The sequence below is a fragment of the Copadichromis virginalis genome, linkage group LG20 (genome assembly GCF_057382275.1).
Source record: "Copadichromis virginalis isolate Kocher_CV1m ecotype Utaka linkage group LG20, C_Virginalis_male_GT1.1, whole genome shotgun sequence".
Taxonomy (NCBI): domain Eukaryota; kingdom Metazoa; phylum Chordata; class Actinopteri; order Cichliformes; family Cichlidae; genus Copadichromis; species Copadichromis virginalis.
The window spans coordinates 18,394,938-18,414,221 of record NC_140637.1 but is presented as its reverse complement, the minus strand read 5'-3'; the positions used below and the strand labels follow the sequence as shown (position 1 = coordinate 18,414,221).

General features: G+C 38.2%; 2 protein-coding genes across 5 annotated transcripts; both read right to left on the bottom strand.

The window, feature by feature from the left end:
- Positions 1 to 3,977: 3,977 nt before the first annotated feature.
- Positions 3,978 to 9,929, bottom strand: LOC146684614 (N-fatty-acyl-amino acid synthase/hydrolase PM20D1.2-like). Its single transcript, XM_085445047.1, has 13 exons — positions 9,617 to 9,929; positions 9,449 to 9,535; positions 6,901 to 7,136; positions 6,728 to 6,814; positions 6,500 to 6,633; positions 6,301 to 6,420; positions 6,085 to 6,160; positions 5,943 to 6,004; positions 5,771 to 5,849; positions 5,600 to 5,671; positions 5,357 to 5,522; positions 5,151 to 5,250; positions 3,978 to 4,644 (listed from the first exon to the last, which is right to left on the bottom strand). The coding sequence occupies exons 1-13, from the start codon at positions 9,834 to 9,836 to the stop codon at positions 4,515 to 4,517; spliced, it is 1,569 nt and encodes a 522-aa protein (XP_085301173.1). The 5' UTR covers positions 9,837 to 9,929; the 3' UTR covers positions 3,978 to 4,514.
- Positions 9,930 to 10,041: 112 nt separating this feature from the next.
- On the bottom strand, positions 10,042 to 14,748 carry lemd1 (LEM domain containing 1). 4 transcript variants are annotated; one of them, XM_085445050.1, is made up of 8 exons: positions 13,992 to 14,748; positions 12,901 to 13,009; positions 12,606 to 12,749; positions 12,466 to 12,518; positions 12,151 to 12,195; positions 11,890 to 12,033; positions 10,812 to 10,885; positions 10,042 to 10,647 (listed from the first exon to the last, which is right to left on the bottom strand). In XM_085445050.1, exons 1-8 carry the CDS (start codon positions 14,175 to 14,177, stop codon positions 10,434 to 10,436), a joined length of 969 nt encoding a protein of 322 aa, XP_085301176.1. In that variant the 5' UTR covers positions 14,178 to 14,748; the 3' UTR covers positions 10,042 to 10,433. The 4 variants fall into 4 exon arrangements, with proteins under 4 accessions (XP_085301176.1, XP_085301178.1, XP_085301177.1 ...); XM_085445052.1 differs by lacking the exon at positions 10,042 to 10,647 and having other exon boundaries at positions 10,821 to 10,885; positions 11,890 to 12,016; XM_085445053.1 differs by lacking the exons at positions 10,042 to 10,647; positions 10,812 to 10,885 and adding an exon at positions 11,662 to 11,723 and having other exon boundaries at positions 11,890 to 12,016.
- Between the last annotated feature and the right edge of the window lie 4,536 nt (positions 14,749 to 19,284).

Sequence of the window (19,284 nt, the reverse complement as noted above, 5' to 3'; positions counted from 1 at the left end):
GATTGATATATGCATTTTTTTTCTTTTTTTCTTCTTTTTTTTCTTTTTCTGCTCATTCTGTTGGTTTTTGTCTTTTGCCCTTCTCCCCCATCCCTCTTCTCAGCTGTTTCTCTTTCCCTCTTTCTTTCTCCCCTTCTTTCCCCCAGTCAAGTCTGTCCCGTATTCAGCAAGTGAAAATAAAATAAACAATAAAAGGTGAGTCAAATGGACCATTATGGCAAGGCTGGGATGGTCAATTTGGTAAAGTAAATCCGTTGGGCATCTTTCTTTGCCTTTAGACAACAATTCTGATGGCAAAAGAGCCAAACGGGACAGGCAAAAAAAAAAAAAATACATTTTTAACATTTAAAAAAATGCATGTAAGTACGTGACAAATTCTTTGAAAAGGCAATATTACAATTAGGTTTAAGAAAATGGACAATTTTAAAATTAGTCCAGCATCACTTCTATAGTGACAAGACCACAATGGCAAAATAATCACATAGAAAACCACATTCTGTTTAACTAATAATAATGATTATTACTATTATTATTAGTAATATTATTGTTTCTACAGATCTTCCTCCACTTCCAACTGCTCACACAAACCTGAATCAGGAGACATCAACAAATAAGGATCACATTTTGCCTCATCCCAGACCATCAATCACTACTACAATTACTGACAACTTCTGTGCTACAGAAGTTGAATCAGAATCAGAATCAGAAAGGGTTTTATTGCCAAATGTTGAGCAGGTTTACAACATTAGGAAATTGCTGCGGTGCTTCAGTGCAAACATACTGTCATAAATTACGCTTAAATAGACATGAAAATAAAAATAAGAATAAGAATTAAAAGTGCTAAGTAGATAGATATATACATGAGTGCAGGTGGTGATCAGTGCCAAACATGGAATGATGCAGTGAACACAGCGTAGGGTCATGTGTTAGTGGCGGGTACAGTCATATGGTTATTGTTCATGTGTCCAACAGCAGAGGGGAAGAAACTGTTCTTATGGCGAGAGGTTCTGGTGCGAATGTACCGGAGCCTCCTGCCTGAGGGGAGCAGGTCAAACAGACTGTGTCCAGGGTGTGAAGGGTCAGCTGAGATCCGAGCTGCACGCCCCAGTGTCCTGGAGGTGTACAGGTCCTGCAGAGATGGGAGTCTGCAGCCAATCACCTTCTCAGCAGAGCGCACAACACGCTGCAGTCTCTGTTTGTCCCTGATAGTGGCTCCAGCGTACCACACGGTGATGGAGGAGGTGAGGATGGACTCGATGATTGCAGTGTAGAACTGCATCATCGTCCGTGTTGGCAGGTTGAATTTCTTCAGCTGCCTCAGGAAGTACATCCTCTGCTGGGCTTTCTTAATGATGGAGGTGATGGTGGGCTCCCACTTCAGGTCCTGGGTGATGGTGGTACCCAGGAAGCGGAATGAGTCCACAGAGGTGATGGGGGTGTCAGTCAGGATGATGGGGGGGAGTGGGCCTGTGTGCTTCCTGAAGTCCACAATAATCTCCACTGTCTTCTGGGCATTCAGCACCAGGTTGTTGTGGCTGCACCAGGACACCAGACGTTCAACCTTGGTTGGTGGGCTATATGCCAAACCTGACGCTCCAGGTTCTTTTTGTACCTGTGCCAATGGCATCGCATGGATCCAAAACTGCCCAGCTACTTTAGTCTTTCAAGACTGTTGTAACTGCTGTGACAGGCCGTAGAGACTCTTCTATATTTGGATTTACAAACAATCCCTGGCTTTATGGAAAAATACTGTCTTTGCATTTCCTTCTGTAACACTGATAGTGTAGAATTTATACTTGCAGTTTAAATTCATTCTTGTGATCTCCACATTGTATTTACTTACATTATTTATGAACATTACGCAACATCTAATCCAACTGGCATTACAATTATAACGGATCTGATTCTAAAAAGAATGTGCACATTTATAACATCCAGAAACATCTTTGTAATACATCATTTTCCATCACAAAGTACAGTTCTGTGCAACAGTTTAAGGCAGGTGAGAGAAAAAATGTTGTAAACAAAGAATGCTTTCAAAAATGGAAGTGTTAATCATTTATTTTCATCAATCAACAAAATGCAGTGAATGAACAAAAGAGAAATCTAAATCAAATCAAGATTTGGATTGACCCCCCTTTGCCTTCAAAGCAGCATCAATTCTTCTAGGTACACATGCACACAGTTTTTAAAGGAACTCAGCTGGTAGGTTGTTCCAAACAGCTTCGAGAACTAACCACAGATCTTCTGCGGATATAGGTTTCCTCACATCCTTCTGTCTCTTCATGTAATCCCAGACACATTGATGATGTTGAGATCAGGGCTCTGTGGGGGCCAAACCATCACATCCAGTACTTCTTGCTCTTCTTCATGCTGAAGATAGTTCTTAATGACTTTGGCTGTATATTTGGGGTTGTTGTCCTGCTGCAGAATACATTTGGGGCCAATAAACAATCATTTATATTTGTGAAAGCATTCTTTGTTTACAGCATTTTTTTTCTCACCTGCCTAAAACTTTTGCACAGCACTGTATTTAGGAAAAAAGGCTGTATAAAAGGAGACACAAATGAAATTTGCTAGTGACGGAATCAGTCAGTCAGACGGGGTTTCAGCTTGTTTTTATGGGTCAGTATAATGTTATGCCACATTTGGACATTTGTTTTGATCATTTAAGCACAAATTCATGTCCTTCATCTGAATTTTATTGTTTTGAGGTTTGGCCTTCGGAGTCTAACCCTTGTGTGACCTAATCCAGGTTTGGCAACATATGAAATAAAATATTATTAATTATAATTATTATAATTAGATTATTCATTTGAGGATGCTAACTATGAAGCAAGACCCACCGTTTCTGTGTAGAAAATATTAAAAAGTAATTGGTTTTGGTTGCTGGAAACGTGTATACCTTTGTAAAAATGAATGAAATTTTAATAAGATATGTGAAACACAAAGGAGTGACTTTGGGTTTCACTTTGGGTTGACTTTTAAGTCAGAACAAATATTTTAGTTGAACAGAATAAGAAAAACTACAACAGAGTACATTCTGTTGGCTCATCAATAAAACAAAATCAAAGCTTTTGAATGAAAAGTTGAAAAGCACTTAGTTTTGATGACCAAAATGACTTTGACATTTGTTATATGACTGGTTTTAGAAAAAGCTCATTACTTATTTTTTACAACTTAAAATATAAATTAAATAAAAATAAAATTTTCAAAATGAAAAATTCAGAATCTTTTTTTTTTAATTGAAGTGTCGATTGAGCAGTCTGACAAATGTTTTCAAAGTAATTAAATAAATGTAATTTGCATATAAGAGTTTTAATTTGCAACATCTTTTTTTTATTAAAAATGTAAAAACTCATGTATCAAATAGGACACATTGGGCCTTGAGGGAATAACCATCACATCCGCTTTGAAATCTGCAAGTAAAAATCTGCAATTACTAATGACCTTCACTTTAAGCATCTTAAGATTTTATTTTAAGATTTCATGTTTTGGCTGCTGTGTTAATGCATTTTAATTTTTAAGGTCACTACGTTCCATCTGTGAAAGGTAATATGCAAATTTGTGCAAAACCACTTGTGTGTCATTTGCTTTAATTAATAACTCTTTTCTTGTCTTCTTTACTCTACATTAAAGCTATTTTTATTACAGATGGAAGATTGTTACCTGGATAAAACTGTCACATTTTCAGAAATGTTACTTATTCTAAACCTGTTGTAAAATTCCTCATATGTACTGTATATAGCACAAGTGTAAAAAGGAATTTCATTTTGTGTTTCATCAGAAATAATTATGGGAAAATTCTGTTAGGTCAAAGTAACTGTGATTCAGACTCATCTGAGATTTTTAGTACATGCAAGTATGGAATCATTTTGAAAATCCTAGGTGGCACAACATTCAGGCTGATGACAACACTCGATCCTCCTTTGTTATGGCTGATGGGTAATTAAAAATAAAATTGTGCACAGATTCAATCACATTTACAAATCTGGAATCATTTTAATGAGTCAGCCAGTAAAACAGCATTCTTTGAACATTAAATCCAGTATTTTATTTAAATTAAGCATCCCTGTAGGTAGTGCTGTCATTAATACTATTCATTATGAGCGGTCCAAATCAAAAAGCCATGAGATGTATCTTTATGACTGCACTACTATCAGTGTCCCACAATAAGACATATATAATAATTGGTTAATTGTATCATATCATACCACCATAGAGTTCAGAAAAAAATAGTACATCAGTCTGCATAGAGCACCAAAACTTAATCTTGAATGCAAAATTCTAGATAGCCAATTCACAGTGATTTTACTGCAGAAAGGTCAGTGCTCTATCTACTCACATATCACTGAAAAGAGTCAGTAGTCCACATAAAAGATAAAAGTACATCCCACTTTGAAATGAGCAAAATTGTAGTTTCTGATTCTATAATGCAAAAGTTATTTAGTGCAATATCAATGCATTTTGTATGCTATTCATGTGTTTATCTTATCACCAATGTTGTCAATTGCTTAGAGTTCATGGACAGAGCTGTGGGGCTCAGGGAGCTTCCTAATGTCACAGTTCTGGATCAAATTGAAGTAAAAAACAATCATCTCCTCGTAGTTCTTAGTGGAAATCCTTTCATTGATGCCATGGAATCTGAGAAACAAAGGAAAAAAAGGATTCATGGTACTTGGAACAAGAAAGTATTTTATATATTCCCCTCTTCTATTCATGCTGCATGATCTGTTTCTAGAGTTGAGAAATAATCACTGCACGTGGAATTCACTTTTGTGTGAAAATCGCATCTGTAACCGGAAGGTCGCCGGTTCGATCCCTGGGCTCTCTGTCCTGGTCGTTGTGTCCCTGGGCAAGACACTTTACCCTACTTGCCTACTGGTGTTGGCCAGAGGGGCCGATGGCGCGATATGGCAGCCTCGCTTCTGTCAGTCTGCCCCAGGGCAGCTGTGGCTACAACTGTAGCTTGCCTCCACCAGTGAATGAATAATGGTATTGTAAAGCGCTTTGGGTGCCTTGAAAAGCGCTATATAAATCCAATCCATTATTAATTCTTCTTACTGTATTTATTCAATTTTAAATTGAGGTCTGCAGACATTTTTGGTGAAAATATATTTTGACAGTATTAAAAACTGCTGAATTCTCACCTCTCAGGGTCACCTGGCTTAAACCAAGCCGGGGAAAACCGATAAATATTTTTGGTCAGGTCGACGAAGTGTCGACTGTCTGTGTTTCCAATACAGATACCTGCACATTTAAATATGATATTAAATTACTTATAATGTCCCGAAAGATGCTTTAAAATGCTTCCAGCTAATTCATAAAAATGTCTACAAATCTGTATGAACTCTACCTGGAGCAACTGTAACTGTTGGAAACAAGTCCAGCACCGTTTTCTTAATAATTTGGAAGCCAAAGGCCTTGTCATCAGCACCGCTGATGGGTAGAGGGTCAAATCCCTCAACAAGTTCTACCTTCACTCGCTGGTCGCCCACCGTATCCTTGATGATGTCCAGTACCTAAAAAAGACAGCACACATCTCATATTCATGTCAAAGTGTACATAGTAAGGCATTCATTCTCAAAAAGGACTCTACCTCTTGTACCGACTGCGCTGAGTGAATTCGTAGATTTACATAAGCTTCAGCAAGGGAAGGAATAACATTTATCTGCAGAGGGAGGGAGATATTGAATTTTTACAAAGAAAAGTAACAGGCTTAAAATCTTACTTCTTGTGAATTAGATTCAATTTAAAATAATCACTGCACCTTTACTCCTGCATTAAAAAAGGTGACTGCTGTGGTAGTCCTTACAAATGCATTAGATACTGGTTTTCTTTCAAGTATCCTGAAACATAAAAACTGGTCTATTTCACTGGAACCAATCACAAGAAAACATGACATTTGAATTTATATTTAAATGATATTTAGCAGTTATTACCTGCTAAGGAGCGGAGAGAAGAGCCACAAATTCGACATTATGAACTTTAGTGGTAAACTGAACTGAAGGCAAAGAATTAGTAGTTGGTAAAGAATGAGTACATGAGTATACTACTAGTAAAGAAGTATTTAGATTACCCTACCTTGTGGGCCAGATGCTCAAAGGTGTCACCTTCAGGACCATAACCAAATAACCTCGGCATTGGGTTGTCCTCTAGTCTGAGGAAACAGGATCACAGTTAAATCTTTTATACTAGCTTTTTAAACATGGGGTAGTAAAATTATGGAAGGCAGTGAAACATATGAACAGAGAAGCTAAACAGAACTCATTATAGTTTAAAAAACAATGTTCCTCTCACCTTTTGACTGCTGTGGCTAAGATCCCAATGCTAGTTTCCCTGGGAGGCATCGAGGAGTGACCAGGGGCCACAGACACACTAAGCTTTATAGCAGCCTGGCCTTTTTCACTTAACCCAATTCTGCAAATCATAAATCATACACATAAACATAAGATGTGATCAACACAAGTGCACAACACATGTTTAGATAGGTTCTTACAGAGCAGCAGGTCCTTCAATAGCAGGAATGATTCCATCAAGTATAGTCAGGCCCTCATCCATGACAAACAACAGCTGGACACCACGTTGCTTCAGAATACGCACTATGTTCATCGCTCCATTGAGACCATTGAGCTTAAAAAAGAGATTTTGAAGAGCACAGCCATTAAAATGTGATATTTCCAATCCCACTTAAGTTTGTAATGTCATAGTGAAACTGTTAACATACTTCTTCATCATGACCAAGACCGATGTAAAATCCCCTGCGTGGAGCATAGCCCTTTAACAGCAAGTACTCCAGCGCCTGAAGTATTCCCTAGAAGAAATAAATCAGCTGTTTAGCCAAATATACCTCAAGTCTGTTTAAAAGTAAGCTCACACAAAAGTAATATGTTTTCACACCATTAGATTGTTTTTGTCATCTATGGTTCCTCTGCCGTAGATGAAGCCATCGATCTCCTTTGCAGAAAATGGTGGCGCTTCCCAACCATCGGACTCTGAAGCAGGTACTACATCAATGTGGGCCAGCAGCATGTATGGCACCAGTTCAGGCTGTGATCCTTTCACCCAAAACAAGTGGCTGTAGTTTGCCACCAATTCATGATGAACCAAGCTAGAAGAGAAAACTGTAGGGAAGGCTGACAAAAAAAAACAAGCTGAAAGAGCAATTCTTTTCTTAAATTCATCATCTATCGCTTTAATTAATTGCAGCTCTGCAAGATCCCTCTGCTCCAGAAGGCACATGTGCAGGCCCGTCCTTAATTCACCAGCGAACATCTAAATGATTCAGAGGATTTGAAGAAAGTTCTATTGTCAGATGAAACCAAAGAACCCAAAGAACACCATCTCCATAGACAAGCATGGAAGTGGAAATATTATGCTTTGGGTCTGTTTTTTCTGCTAAGGATACCGGACAACTTCACCACATAGAGTGGCTAATGGACAGGGCCATGTAGCATAAAATCTGGGATAAGAACCTTCTCCCCTAACCCACAACACTGAAGATGGGTCATGGATAGGTTTTCCAGCATGACCTAAAACATACTGCAAGGCAACAAAAGAGGTAAATGGTTAAATAAAGAAGCACATTAAGCTTATGGAGTGCCATAGCCAGTCTCCAGATGTCAACCCTTTAGAAAGTCAGTGGAGGGAGCTGAAACTTCAAGTTGCCAAGTCAGAGTCAAGAAAACTAAAAGTTTTAGAGAATTTCTGCAAAGAGAAGTGGGCCAAAATCCCTCCTGAAATGTGTGTAAAACTGGTGATCAACTTCTGTCTCACTTACTTAAAATTAAACTTCCATACAAACTGGAGACTGTTCTTTTTTTTTTTAAGTGAGCAAGCTCACATTTTCAGCAGGGGATCAAATAATTATTTCTCTCACTGTACAAACAATAAATGTTTTTGAGAAGTCCCCATACACCAAAGCAAAGAAAACTCTGAGACAGTTAAAGACAACAAGCTGTGATTGTAATGAAGTGTTTCAGCAAATATAATTTTCCCCCTGTTAACATACATGAGGCTTTTTCAGTTGCTTAGTAACAATCCAATTTATAAAATAAAACATACTGAGAAATGGCTGCTATGTTTATTCTTATAACCGCAGTTAAATGTCTCCCACTTTGTCGGGGATGTTTGGAAAGAAGGGTGAATGTAATGTAATGCATGTATTATCCTTATTGTGAATGAAAATGAACAAGTGAAGATCAAGTAGCAATTTCTGCATTTGTTAAACATAAGGACTTTTATTTGTTTTCAATTGTTTTTAAGCAGAGTCAGCTTCTTTTCTTGAATTGGAAGAATCTGTTCTCATGGCACACCTGCAGCAGGTATCATTTTACCAAAATACACTATATTGGCAAAGTCAGAAATCAACTGTCCAAATCATTGAATTCAGGTCTACACTAATGGAAAGAAGGACGCCTTGGACCACTGAGTGTCAGAACAACTATCCAGGATGAAACAACAACAAACAATCCATGAGTACATCAGGAAAAGGGCCACTCTTTTGTTGGGACTGCTCTGTCTCTTGCTGCACTTTTCCATGGCTGTGCTAGCAACAGCAGCCTCTTGTGACTGCAAGGACATTATACTAGTTGTTGCTAGTACAACTGTTGATGGTGCAACTGCTAACATGTTGACTAATTTGACAAATTTTAGTGCACCTGTGTTTTTTTTAGTTACAAAGGGTAGGCCAGCATAATATTAAACTCTATGGCCAAGAATGGGATGTAACTCAGTTACTATTAGTGTGAAGGCAAACAAGCAAATACTTTTGGCAATATTGTGTATCAACGCACTGAAAGATACTGTTCCAAATAAATAGTAAAATATTAGATAAAACAGTGAATTGTGTGTCACTGACAAAGGCATCAATTAAGTATTTTACAGTGGAATTGAGGGTTACATTGTGGTTGCTGTGGGTTTCACTAACCAGCTGCCAAAAAAGTGCCATGAACTGCTGTGTAACTTGCTGCTTAATGATGATTATTATTGTTAACCTTTCTGGAAGTTTACCTGTCATCAGATTTGTTCTACACTTCCAATAAAGACTAGAGTAAGCAGGTAAAACGCACCAAAACCTCAGGTCATGTGACTTGATGTTTTGAACCACGTGCATCTCAATGTAGGTTTCGATATACCTGGGCTCGGCAAAACGTCGAAAGGTCAATTCTGAATAAGGTGTACGGAACAAAGTACATCTGCACAGCGAACACTAACTGCGTCTTTATCCATTTATTAGCGTTATACAAGTTTGACATACAAAAACTACATTAACGTTTAGAGTTTGCTACAACTGACCGAACAAATCATGCGTGCAAGCGTCGACAGCCATCAGCTAGTTCCAGTTGAGCATATTATATATAAACAGTGTTGGGGAGTAATGGAATACATGTACCGCCGTTACGTATTTAAAATACAAAAACTAAGCACGTTTTACTGGCAGGTTTACCTTTTCGGAGGAATCTGTCAAATTCATGCAGCGCAGTGGTGTTGCTTTCTGTATTTGAGAATGACACGGTGGGGATGCGGATTGCCTCTGGACAAATGGAGACAAATTGTTACCAAACAGAAGTGTCTCTGCCTCCATCTACATCCACTACAACACGACTCCGGATACCTTTAAAATTTGCTAGGAGCTCCTCTCTCTGATGGTGGTCAATGACGAGCGATTTGTTATTCGTCTTTTCCCAGTGTGCGAGTTGAAGTCCGGCGTTAACGTCCAGTGAAAGAGTCCTGATAGCCGCTATTGTAAATAACAGCAGGACTGTAATAAGCAAGCTGCTAATAATTATCTTTAAAAACTTAAATATTCTTAACTTTGAACCCGACTCAGTCATTGTAACGGCTGTTGTGTTTACCCCGGAACTCGTCGACTATAACTGTAGGCTGAATTTGCATTAGAGCCACCCGCTGCCAGACACAGACAGTCACGCCTACATTATGTAGAGAGCAGTTTTAAGAGCTTATTTCAGTTTTAGTTAAAGCACCATTCGGAGAAAGAATATACAAAGCTTGTGTGCAATAAAGGCTTGTTTTGCAGTATGAAAAGGCGCATAGAAATTTTATTGAAGTACATATCAAACATTTAAAAAAGAGAGAAAAAAAAAAGGCATGCAAGTACCGTGACAAGTTCTGTGAAAAGGCAATATTACAATTAGGGTTAAGAAAATAGACAATTTTTAAAATTAGTTCGTTTCGGCATCACTTCTATAGTAACAAGAACAGTGACAATATTATAGAAAAAACAAAACAACAAAAAGAAAAGAAAAAAAAAAAAAACAAGTATAAAACTGGATTTTGTAGTTCGCTTCCACAAAAGGGGAAACAAAAATCTGTCGGTGTGAAAGTAACACTAAATTAAAGCAATGTTAATCCTGTGCATAGTCAACATCTGTGTCCTGTGACTCTGCCTGAACCAGAAGCCTGTCCTCACCTTATGACCAATAGCTTAGACTGTCCTCAACATTAACATAAATAAGGTACAGGACACATGCTACAATTATGAAAACTAAAATCTGTATGTGAATGGGTACAAGATAGCGCGCCACCTCCCGTCTCTGCTGGGTCATGGGACTCACAGGACTGTCAGGGTAGGAATACTGGACAGGTCTCTGTGCGGCACCCTTGATGGGTCTCCGTCGAGTGACGCTGAAAAACAATGGAATACACATCCTTATAATTGAGTCGGAGCACTTTCACCATGTGAAAGATGTTCATCTGCCAAACATTTTTTATTTATTTATTTTTTAATCTTTTTATTTTATCTCTTATGCAGCAAGTAAGAGTTTCAACAGGGTTTGTGTGGTACTTACTAGATCCCTGTCGGAGTGGTCTTACTGTCTGGAAGGATGTCCTTGAAAGCATCTTTCACAGGTTCCTGGGGAGGCTAGAAAAGACGGTAAAAATAAGTGAAATCACACAAAAGAAACCAGAAACAGTAAAGACAGGAGCCCTGCATTTCAAGTAGAAAGATGGTGACCGTAATGAAAACAAAGGTTCTGCTCCCAAGTTTGATGTACTGGGATGTTTGTTTTGTTTTTGTTTTTTTAAATTAAAAACAGTGGGTTGGGAAAGGAAAGACTAACCAGAATATTGACGATGCATGACATTGGTATATGATTTGCAGTTACTAGAGTTTGGTAAAACATTTAAGCAATTGTTAAAGTTAATGTGCCGATTGAATTTTATAGATTGATTTAAAATAAAAATGACATCAAAGAAAGTTCAATCAACACCCCATCAAACATATAGTGCTTGTGTAGTAAGTGCATGTGCATCCCATCAAGTGATATGGATCAAAATCCAAATCTTAAGAGCCAGTAAGATGTATATGACACCATTCTCCATTAATGTGAAAAAAAAAAAAAAAAAAAAAAAAAAAAAAAAACCTCTGAAACAATTCAGCCGGCACCAAAGTTTGTGTGTAAAGTGTGACTGAACACCATAAGCTCTGACCCCGTCTGACTGTGCCCAGTTTTCCTGCACACTGGTCCCATTGAACTCGCACGCATTGTCTGTGACAGACCGTGAGCTCGAATTCTCCATCTATTTACAGCAAGAATGTAAACTGAGCAACAACTCCAGCAGAGATTATGTATAACAAAAATAAAGACTGAATATGGAGCTTTAAATGTGGATCAACTTTCCTCCTCAACCATTTGAGTGATGCTGAAGTATTGAGAAGAAAGTGATGAGTCATCAGTGGACTTTGATCTAGGTAGAACCTGCAAGGTATCATGTTAAAAGCAATAAAACATGATGCATCTCCATATGAATGGTAAATAAAAACCATCGAACTATGGTATGTTGAGAGGTTCACAAAGCAAAAAAAAAAGACTAAGGAATGCAGAGAATTTAAAATTCATAGGGCGCCTACTAAGACCAGCCTACCGTTGATCCTAATCGTGTGTGGTGACCTGCAGCGGATGTGCTAATAATCTGTGAGCACTGAGATTGACTCCGCTCTGAAGACTTTAACGCATTCCGTGAATTCCAGTTGGAACGACATCTTGTGTTCCTAGGAGGACAAGGGCGCTTAAAAAGCCAAGCCCATGAAAGGGGGGGGGGGGGGGGGGAACAACTTTGTTATCACTTAACAATTCAGTTTGACAGAATGTTCTTGAAATGATATGAAATATCTGCAGTAATTACCAGCCTTGATGAGGGTAAAAAGCACTGTGGGTAAAAAATGTGATTCTGAAAAGTTAAAGAAAATAACATCAAAAGTTACAATTCAAATGCTTTGGCAAAAATCTGAATCCAGTATTAAAACTGCAATGAGTAACCATTAGGTGGCACTAGAGGGAAGTTTTGTGCTGTGATAGAACTGTTGAGTGGCAGTATGATACCCAGCAGATGGCAATAAGGCCAACTTACTTCCAGATTGTTAAAAAGAGAACGTTTTTAAAAAAAAAAAAAAAGTGACTTTCATCTAAAAGAACCAAAGTCTCTAAAATAATTCCTCACCTGGCTGCTCTCTTGTTGGGTTTGGTCTGAAGGGTCAGGTTGTTTTTCTGAACCTGTACAAGCCAGAGAAAAATACAACGTTGTGATACGAATAAAGCAAGATCTTATTCAAATAAACCCCCAAACATTTCTTGTCATACCCAAGTCTTCATTTTTCTCCTGCTGCTTTTCCTCCTCTTCAGAGTCAGAGTACAGTATGGCTTTGTCTGCTTCATTCAACCTTTCACATCTGTCAGACTGTAGCAGTTTATGGAGTTTTCTTTCATACAAGACCCTAGTGGAGGCTGGCATTGAAACACAGCATGAAACCAATTTCCTCTTAAGGTCTAGGTCTATATAGATCTAAAAACCATCTGAATGTTATGTATAAAGACTTTCTTTCAATGGGGAAAAAAAAAATTAAAAGGTGCTTAAAAATCTTTTCATAACCCTCACCAGTTATAGGCCCAGGTTTAACACCATGTTTGCGTAATGTGGCCTTGAGGTCCTCATCAGTCAGACAACTTGGAACAGGCATCTCTGCATCCTCTGGATCTTTCTTGTCCTAACAAAGACAAGATTTGCTCGATTTAAAGTGATAACAGCTGTGAGTTAAATGCCAGGAAGATCCAGGTGTGAAGATAGAAATAAAAACAGCTGGAGGCTGTCATTTATGGATCCGTTCAGTCTTCTAATCATGTTGTAAGTCATTTGCATTCATGTTTAGATATGATAGAAAAGAAGATAGAAGTAAAAAAAAAAAAATTAAAAAGCTATAAAGATTTTAAATTTTATTCACACTAAAGCCAAATAAAGTTACTTTGTTGTACCCCACCAAACCAACTGAAAAATTAATATAATATATAAATAAATTAAAAAAAAAAAAATCTGATACATAATATAAAATACCAAATAAGAAAAAAAAAAAAAAAAACGAGAGAAAAAAAAAATGTATAAACTTAGGTTGCAACTCATAATTCACATTCAGGGGGAGACCAAGGAAACGTCACATATTTATTACCATTTCTCAGTTTAAACGCCTGTTCACTTTATCTTGCAGTTTCTAAAAGTGAAACTGACACAATGTTGTGCTTAGTTTTGATAGTTTACCCAAAACATGACAAGCGCCAGCGTTCCCCTTCATAACAGAGCTAGATGAGCGTGACAGGTGCGCACACGCCTGTAATGGTAGCCTCCATTACAGAAACATCTCATGTAACATATACCAACTGTACAGCAGGTGGTTTAAGTGCTTGAAGTCCTCAAGTGTGCAACAGCAAGAGGGCTGTTCGGAAGCAATGGTCCAGAGCTCCACACCTCCAAAGCACACAGCTGCTGAACTTGTGCTGCTGCGGTGTGAAAGAATTAGCATTGGCAACGTCTGGCATTATTGATACCAATTTAATGTATGGACATCAGTTGTGACAGCCGATACTAAAGAGCCGTTGCACAGAGCGAATACTTTGTCATTGTCACGCATTAAGTTCGTCTCTACTTCGAAAAAGTCTACAGTAGAAAAACCATGTAGCCACAAAATATGGACTCACATCTCCTGCACGGTCCTCCTCGTCGCTGGAGAAATCCGCCGCGTTTTTCTGATCAATGTGTTTGAGGTGCAGCTCCACATACACTGCCTTTTTGCTCGCTGCAGGTGGCAGCGCGACGTTATTAGCGACTAAATCCGACTTTAGACGAGATTTAGAGAGATGGGCGGGCTCCTCCACAAACGGCATTTCACAAGAAAACAACAGCAAAATGTGAGAAAACAATACTGTTCGGTGCCCTCGGTGGAACTGCGAAGAAAGCCTTCTGCTGTAATCAGACTAGATTGAGAACAGCTGCAGTCCAAGACTTGATTGGCAGCAAGAAACTCCGCGTTACATACAGGAGACCAGTATCCAAGCTCGTTGTGAATTTATATGTTTCAGCTGCATGTAATGTCTGTTTGTTAAACTAAGTAGAAAACTGAAAATGCAGTCCAGACTTTGCAGTACAACTTTGAGCTAGAATATTAGTCAGAAAGAAAAAGATTTTTAATGTAATTTTACTTTAAAGCTAAAACTATTCATTCCCAAAAATATTTCCATCTAAATGGAAGTCTATTTATTAAAATTAGAGCTGGTGGAGACATACTGCCATTAAAAAGGAAAAGCACAAGCGTTTTTAATTTGTATATTTTAAGTCCCCTATTGTGATGGATACAGCCATTGACATTTAGAGGTTTATGATCAGTTAATTTTTTTTTCAGTGAGAAAAGACTGATTCTCATTATGAATTTAAAGATGTATACAGCAGTTTCAGTAAAATAATCACATACCTTTGACTTCCAGGTGTGACCCACACTTTGGTTGCTGCTGGCACTGTGATATATGCTGCTGCAGCAGCATTTTGACACGAGTGATGCATTCAGGCCGTTGAATTGGTGAGTTCTTATTTTCTGACACCTGTGAGCAGATGAAGAACAAAAGGAAAAACACTGGTTCAGGTGATTATCTGTTAAGCAGGGAATCTAATATGTCAGCAGACATTGTTTTCACTTGTTTTTAGTTACTTTTGTGACATTTACAATTAACCATCTCCCATATTGTACAATCTGACAATATATAACGGCTGCATCATATTTGCATGATCAGACCTGTTTCCAGCAGTTTAACAGTAATAATAATAATATATATATATATACACTTGCGCTATTTGCAATGTTGTCATAACCTTGAGGATTTTTCCACATAATGCAATTTACCAGCAAAGATAAATTCATTATCACTGTTGCATCAAGGCATGAGCTCATTGTCAAGGGTGCTAATCTCAATAATAGAGTTCACTTCACTGATTAATTCATATTTGATGTATTTCCATATTGTTGGGGTACAACAACAAGATGAAAACATCAACATATCCTCCCAGCGCTGAAGATAAAAGTATTATCACTATGGTGATTATTCTGCAGGCTTGTCAGCATATTGGCATATCTATTCCCTACCACAAATTTTAATGTTTAGCTGCTGTTTAGGTGTAGTTCAGCTCACTCTGTGCTGACTTCTGACATAACAATCAGGTCTTGTTTAGCATACGACTGTGTTTTAAGCTCCTGTAACTTCTGATTTAGCTGAACTGGTTCTAAATTCAGCTAAGCTGGTCAAAAGCTGAAACTCAAACTGAGCTCTCAGATAGGATTAGTCTCTGTGTCCAGGATTCCTTGTCTTGCTTTCAACAAACCACTATAGATTACTAACCTGCAGAGTAATAAGAGAGATCGTTGCAAATGAATTTAATTCATTTGTTTCAGGTGCAATCAATTTTAAACAGCATCTCTATTGGAATGGAGTTCTTAAATATTCGTCTTCTTCTTTAGATGCATAGGATGTGTAAATACACTCATCGGCCACTTCATTTGGTGCACCTTGCAGATACTGGGTAGGACCTGCTTTTGCCTTCAAATTGCCCAAATTCTTAGATTCAACAAGATGCTAGGGGCCCAAAGTGCCAAGAAAATCCTCCACACCATTATGGCACCACTAGCCTGAACCATTGATACAAAGTAGGTTGGATCCATGTTTTCATGTTGTTTCTGACCCTATCATCTAGATGTTGCAGCAGAAATGGAGACTCATCAAACCAGGCAATATTCTTCCTAACTTCTATTACATATTTGATTGACCCCATGCAAGCTGTAGCCTTAGTTTCCTCTTCTTAACTGACAGGTGGTCTTGAGTTGCTGTAACTCATCTGCCTCAAGGTTTGATGTGTTGTGCATTTAGACGCACTCTTCTGCTTACCTTTGCAGTAACAAGTGAGTATTTGAGTTACTGTTGCTTTCCCGTTAGATGGTAAATGGCCTGTATTTGTATAGCGTTTTACTAGTCCCTAAGGACCCCAAAGCGCTTTACACATCCAGTCATCCACCCATTCATACACACATTCACACACTGGTGATGGCAAGCGACATTGTAGCCACAGCCGCCCTGGGGCGCACTGACAGAGGTGAGGCTGCCGGACACTGGCGCCACCGGGCCCTCTGACCATCACCAGTAGGCAACGGGTGAAGTGTGTTGCCCAAGGACACAACGACCGAGGCAACCTTGCGATTACAAGGCGAACTCCCAACTCTTGAGCCATGATTGCCCCGCCGATCAAAGTTCAAAGATTCTGGCCATTCTCAAAAATCCTTTTTTCTTTTCTTTTCTTTTCTTTTTTCTTTTTTAAAGAGGACTGCAGCACTGTGGATATTTTCATTTTTTCAGAACATTCTCTGTAAACCCAGGTGATGGTTGTTTGGGAAAATGCCAGCAGCTCAGCAGCTGAAATAGTGAAAGCCATCTGGCACCAACAACTATGACATGTTCAAAGTCTCTTACTGTAAATCACCTTTCTTCCCCCTTCTGATGCTCAGTTTGATCTTCAGTGGGTTTACTTGACCATGTCTACATGCCTAAATGCATTGAATTGGTTATATGTGATTAGCTGATTAGATATTTATTTAAACCAGGAGTTGAGCAGGTATACGTAATAAATTGGCTGGTGAAATGTATTAAGGAATTTATATACTCAGAAATTACATTGTCCTATTTGATATTGTTGCATATAGTGACATGCTGTTTGGCTAATAAGCTGGTATGTCTTAAAGTCTGACTTGAAATAAACTGAGTGTCAGAGCAACAAGATACATCGTGACCAGAATGCAATGTCATGCCCGTTAAAGTGTCCACGGATAAAGCAAAACCGATCACCTGAACAACACAAGCGTCATGTTAGCTCAAACACATGTAACTGCATAACTTCACTATATTGATCCGTGAATGCAAACATTACAGAAAATAACTGTTGAATTGTTGCTTATTGCCAATAATTTGCACCATTTTAGATCAGTTCAGTTAAAGTTATGAACCTGTATGCTGTTTTATGTCAATTCGCAGTGCTGCACTTGGCCAGTTGCTTTTGTGACTGACTCAGAGGAAACCGTAAAGGCCATTGTGTTAAAACTGGTGAAATGTTGCTATAGCAATCATCTCTGTTTGTCTTCAGACGTCACTTAATTTTGTGGTTTTTAAATATCAAAGCCAAAGATTTTTTTTAATGTACACAAAGTCTTCAGATAAGATTCAAGAAGGCCAATTATGGATATATCAAAGTCACGAGATATTCATCAGGGAGTTATTGTGGTCAAATGCTTTTTGAATCCTTTTGAAAAATCTAGTTAAAACGAGACAGCAGGCAAACCACAGCAATTCACATGTGAAGCACTTGATAAACGTGCTGTGATTGTTCAGTTAGCTAAAGTGCAAACCATCTACTCGTGACATGAGTTTTGTCACTGATCATTGCCAGCTCCTCTAATTTATTTATTTATTTTAAAGTGATAATATTAAAACAATCGACCCTAGAACTAAATCGAGCCAAAGCCACTAAAACATTCAACATTCACAAATGTCATTTTATGCTACTTTTTGCTTTACTTTTAATCCAATTTGTTTTTATTTATTAATTACCCAATGACCACCACTGTTATTATTTCACTGGTCACTAGAAAACAAAGAACTAAGGAAACCTGGAAAGGAAATATTTCTTCTTTTTTTTAAAGTGACATAACATAAACCCAAACGCAAGCTCAGGAACTAAATCATTAGAAGACGGTACTTGGTTGGAAGAGCTGGAGGCAAAAGGTCCTTTTGGCTCAAAGGGCTCTGGGGACTCCCTGAGGGTAAATACCCACTGAAGGGCTGCCTTGTGAACTACACCCCTTTTTAAAGACTTTTGTTTTGTTTTTTTATGCATTCACATCAACAGCAGGCATGCTAAAGTGACTTTATAGTCAGTCAGCAGTTGGTATGAGTCAAAATATTTTTCGTTTCCTTCACTGTGTATTTTCTTTTTCATTTTTAAATGCCAGTTGTTGTTGCTGCATTCATGAATGCACTTCCAAGTCTTGACCAATCGCTGTTAAACCTATGTTACTACGTGTCCCTGAAGCAAGATCTAGTACATCTCCTCTTTCATCATTTCAAAAAACAAGGTGTTTCCTCCAAAAATTAAAAGAAATGCAAAAAAAGAGTCTATGCTGAGGCGAATAGGCTTACAAAGATCACAGAGTCCACTTTAAACGGGCAGCTGGTGCAGAACATTCCACATTACTGAATTAAACACATCTCTGTATGCAAAGAGTCGTGACTATGACAATAAACCTCCCACTGGAAAACAAAGCTCTTTGTGGATGTTTTGGAAAGGCTGGCAGCAGCAATAAAAGATTTGTTTCATTTCCTTAACCATCTGCTAAGTCGCACATTTTATGAAATCTAGTCAGTCATTTCCCAAAAAACATCCCTAGGAAAATATCTTATGTAAGCTGCAACTCAAACTGACTATATGTGCCCCCCAACTCCAAAAGTTTGATTGAAAAGAGCTTTGTGATCTCGATGCTCTAGGCTACAGCTTTGTTGATGTAATTACAAAAGATTTCAGAGGCAACAAATAGCTGGTCTAAATAAAATGCTACAAACCCAAAGTAACATAAATCATCCCGCATGCTGGGAATACTTTATTTGTAATTTATCATTCCCTAACTAGTTTGAACTGTATTTGGTTTTCCGGTTTGATTTGGGGGGGTTTGTTGGGGGGGGGGTTGTATATATGAAAGGAAATCACAATAAAGACACCTGACAATTTTTTTTTTTTTCCAAAAAAAACCCCCCAAACCCAAAAATCTTCAAATAGAGTTCCTCAGTTGAAAGTCCACTGTGTATCCAATGGCTTTAAACCCTACATGACATGTTAGAAAGAACTCACATAGGAATAGAAAGCCATAAGACGCATGTGTGGTTTGATTTGGAAGGCAGTAATACA

Excerpts from the sequence above, each read along its gene's own strand:
- LOC146684614 (XM_085445047.1), bottom strand. The coding sequence starts at position 9,836 with ATGACTGAGTCGGGTTCAAAGTTAAGAATATTTAAGTTTTTAAAGATA. Across the intron at positions 7,137-9,448 it reads TGACAGATTCCTCCGAAAAG|CCTTCCCTACAGTTTTCTCT; the intron begins GTAAACCTGCCA and ends TTTTTTTGTCAG. Across the intron at positions 6,005-6,084 it reads TTGAGCATCTGGCCCACAAG|TTCAGTTTACCACTAAAGTT; the intron begins GTAGGGTAATCT and ends CTTTGCCTTCAG.
- lemd1 (XM_085445050.1), bottom strand. The coding sequence starts at position 14,177 with ATGCCGTTTGTGGAGGAGCCCGCCCATCTCTCTAAATCTCGTCTAAAG. Across the intron at positions 13,010-13,991 it reads AGGAGGACCGTGCAGGAGAT|GACAAGAAAGATCCAGAGGA; the intron begins GTGAGTCCATAT and ends TGTCTTTGTTAG. Across the intron at positions 12,750-12,900 it reads TAAACCTGGGCCTATAACTG|CCTCCACTAGGGTCTTGTAT; the intron begins GTGAGGGTTATG and ends TTTCAATGCCAG.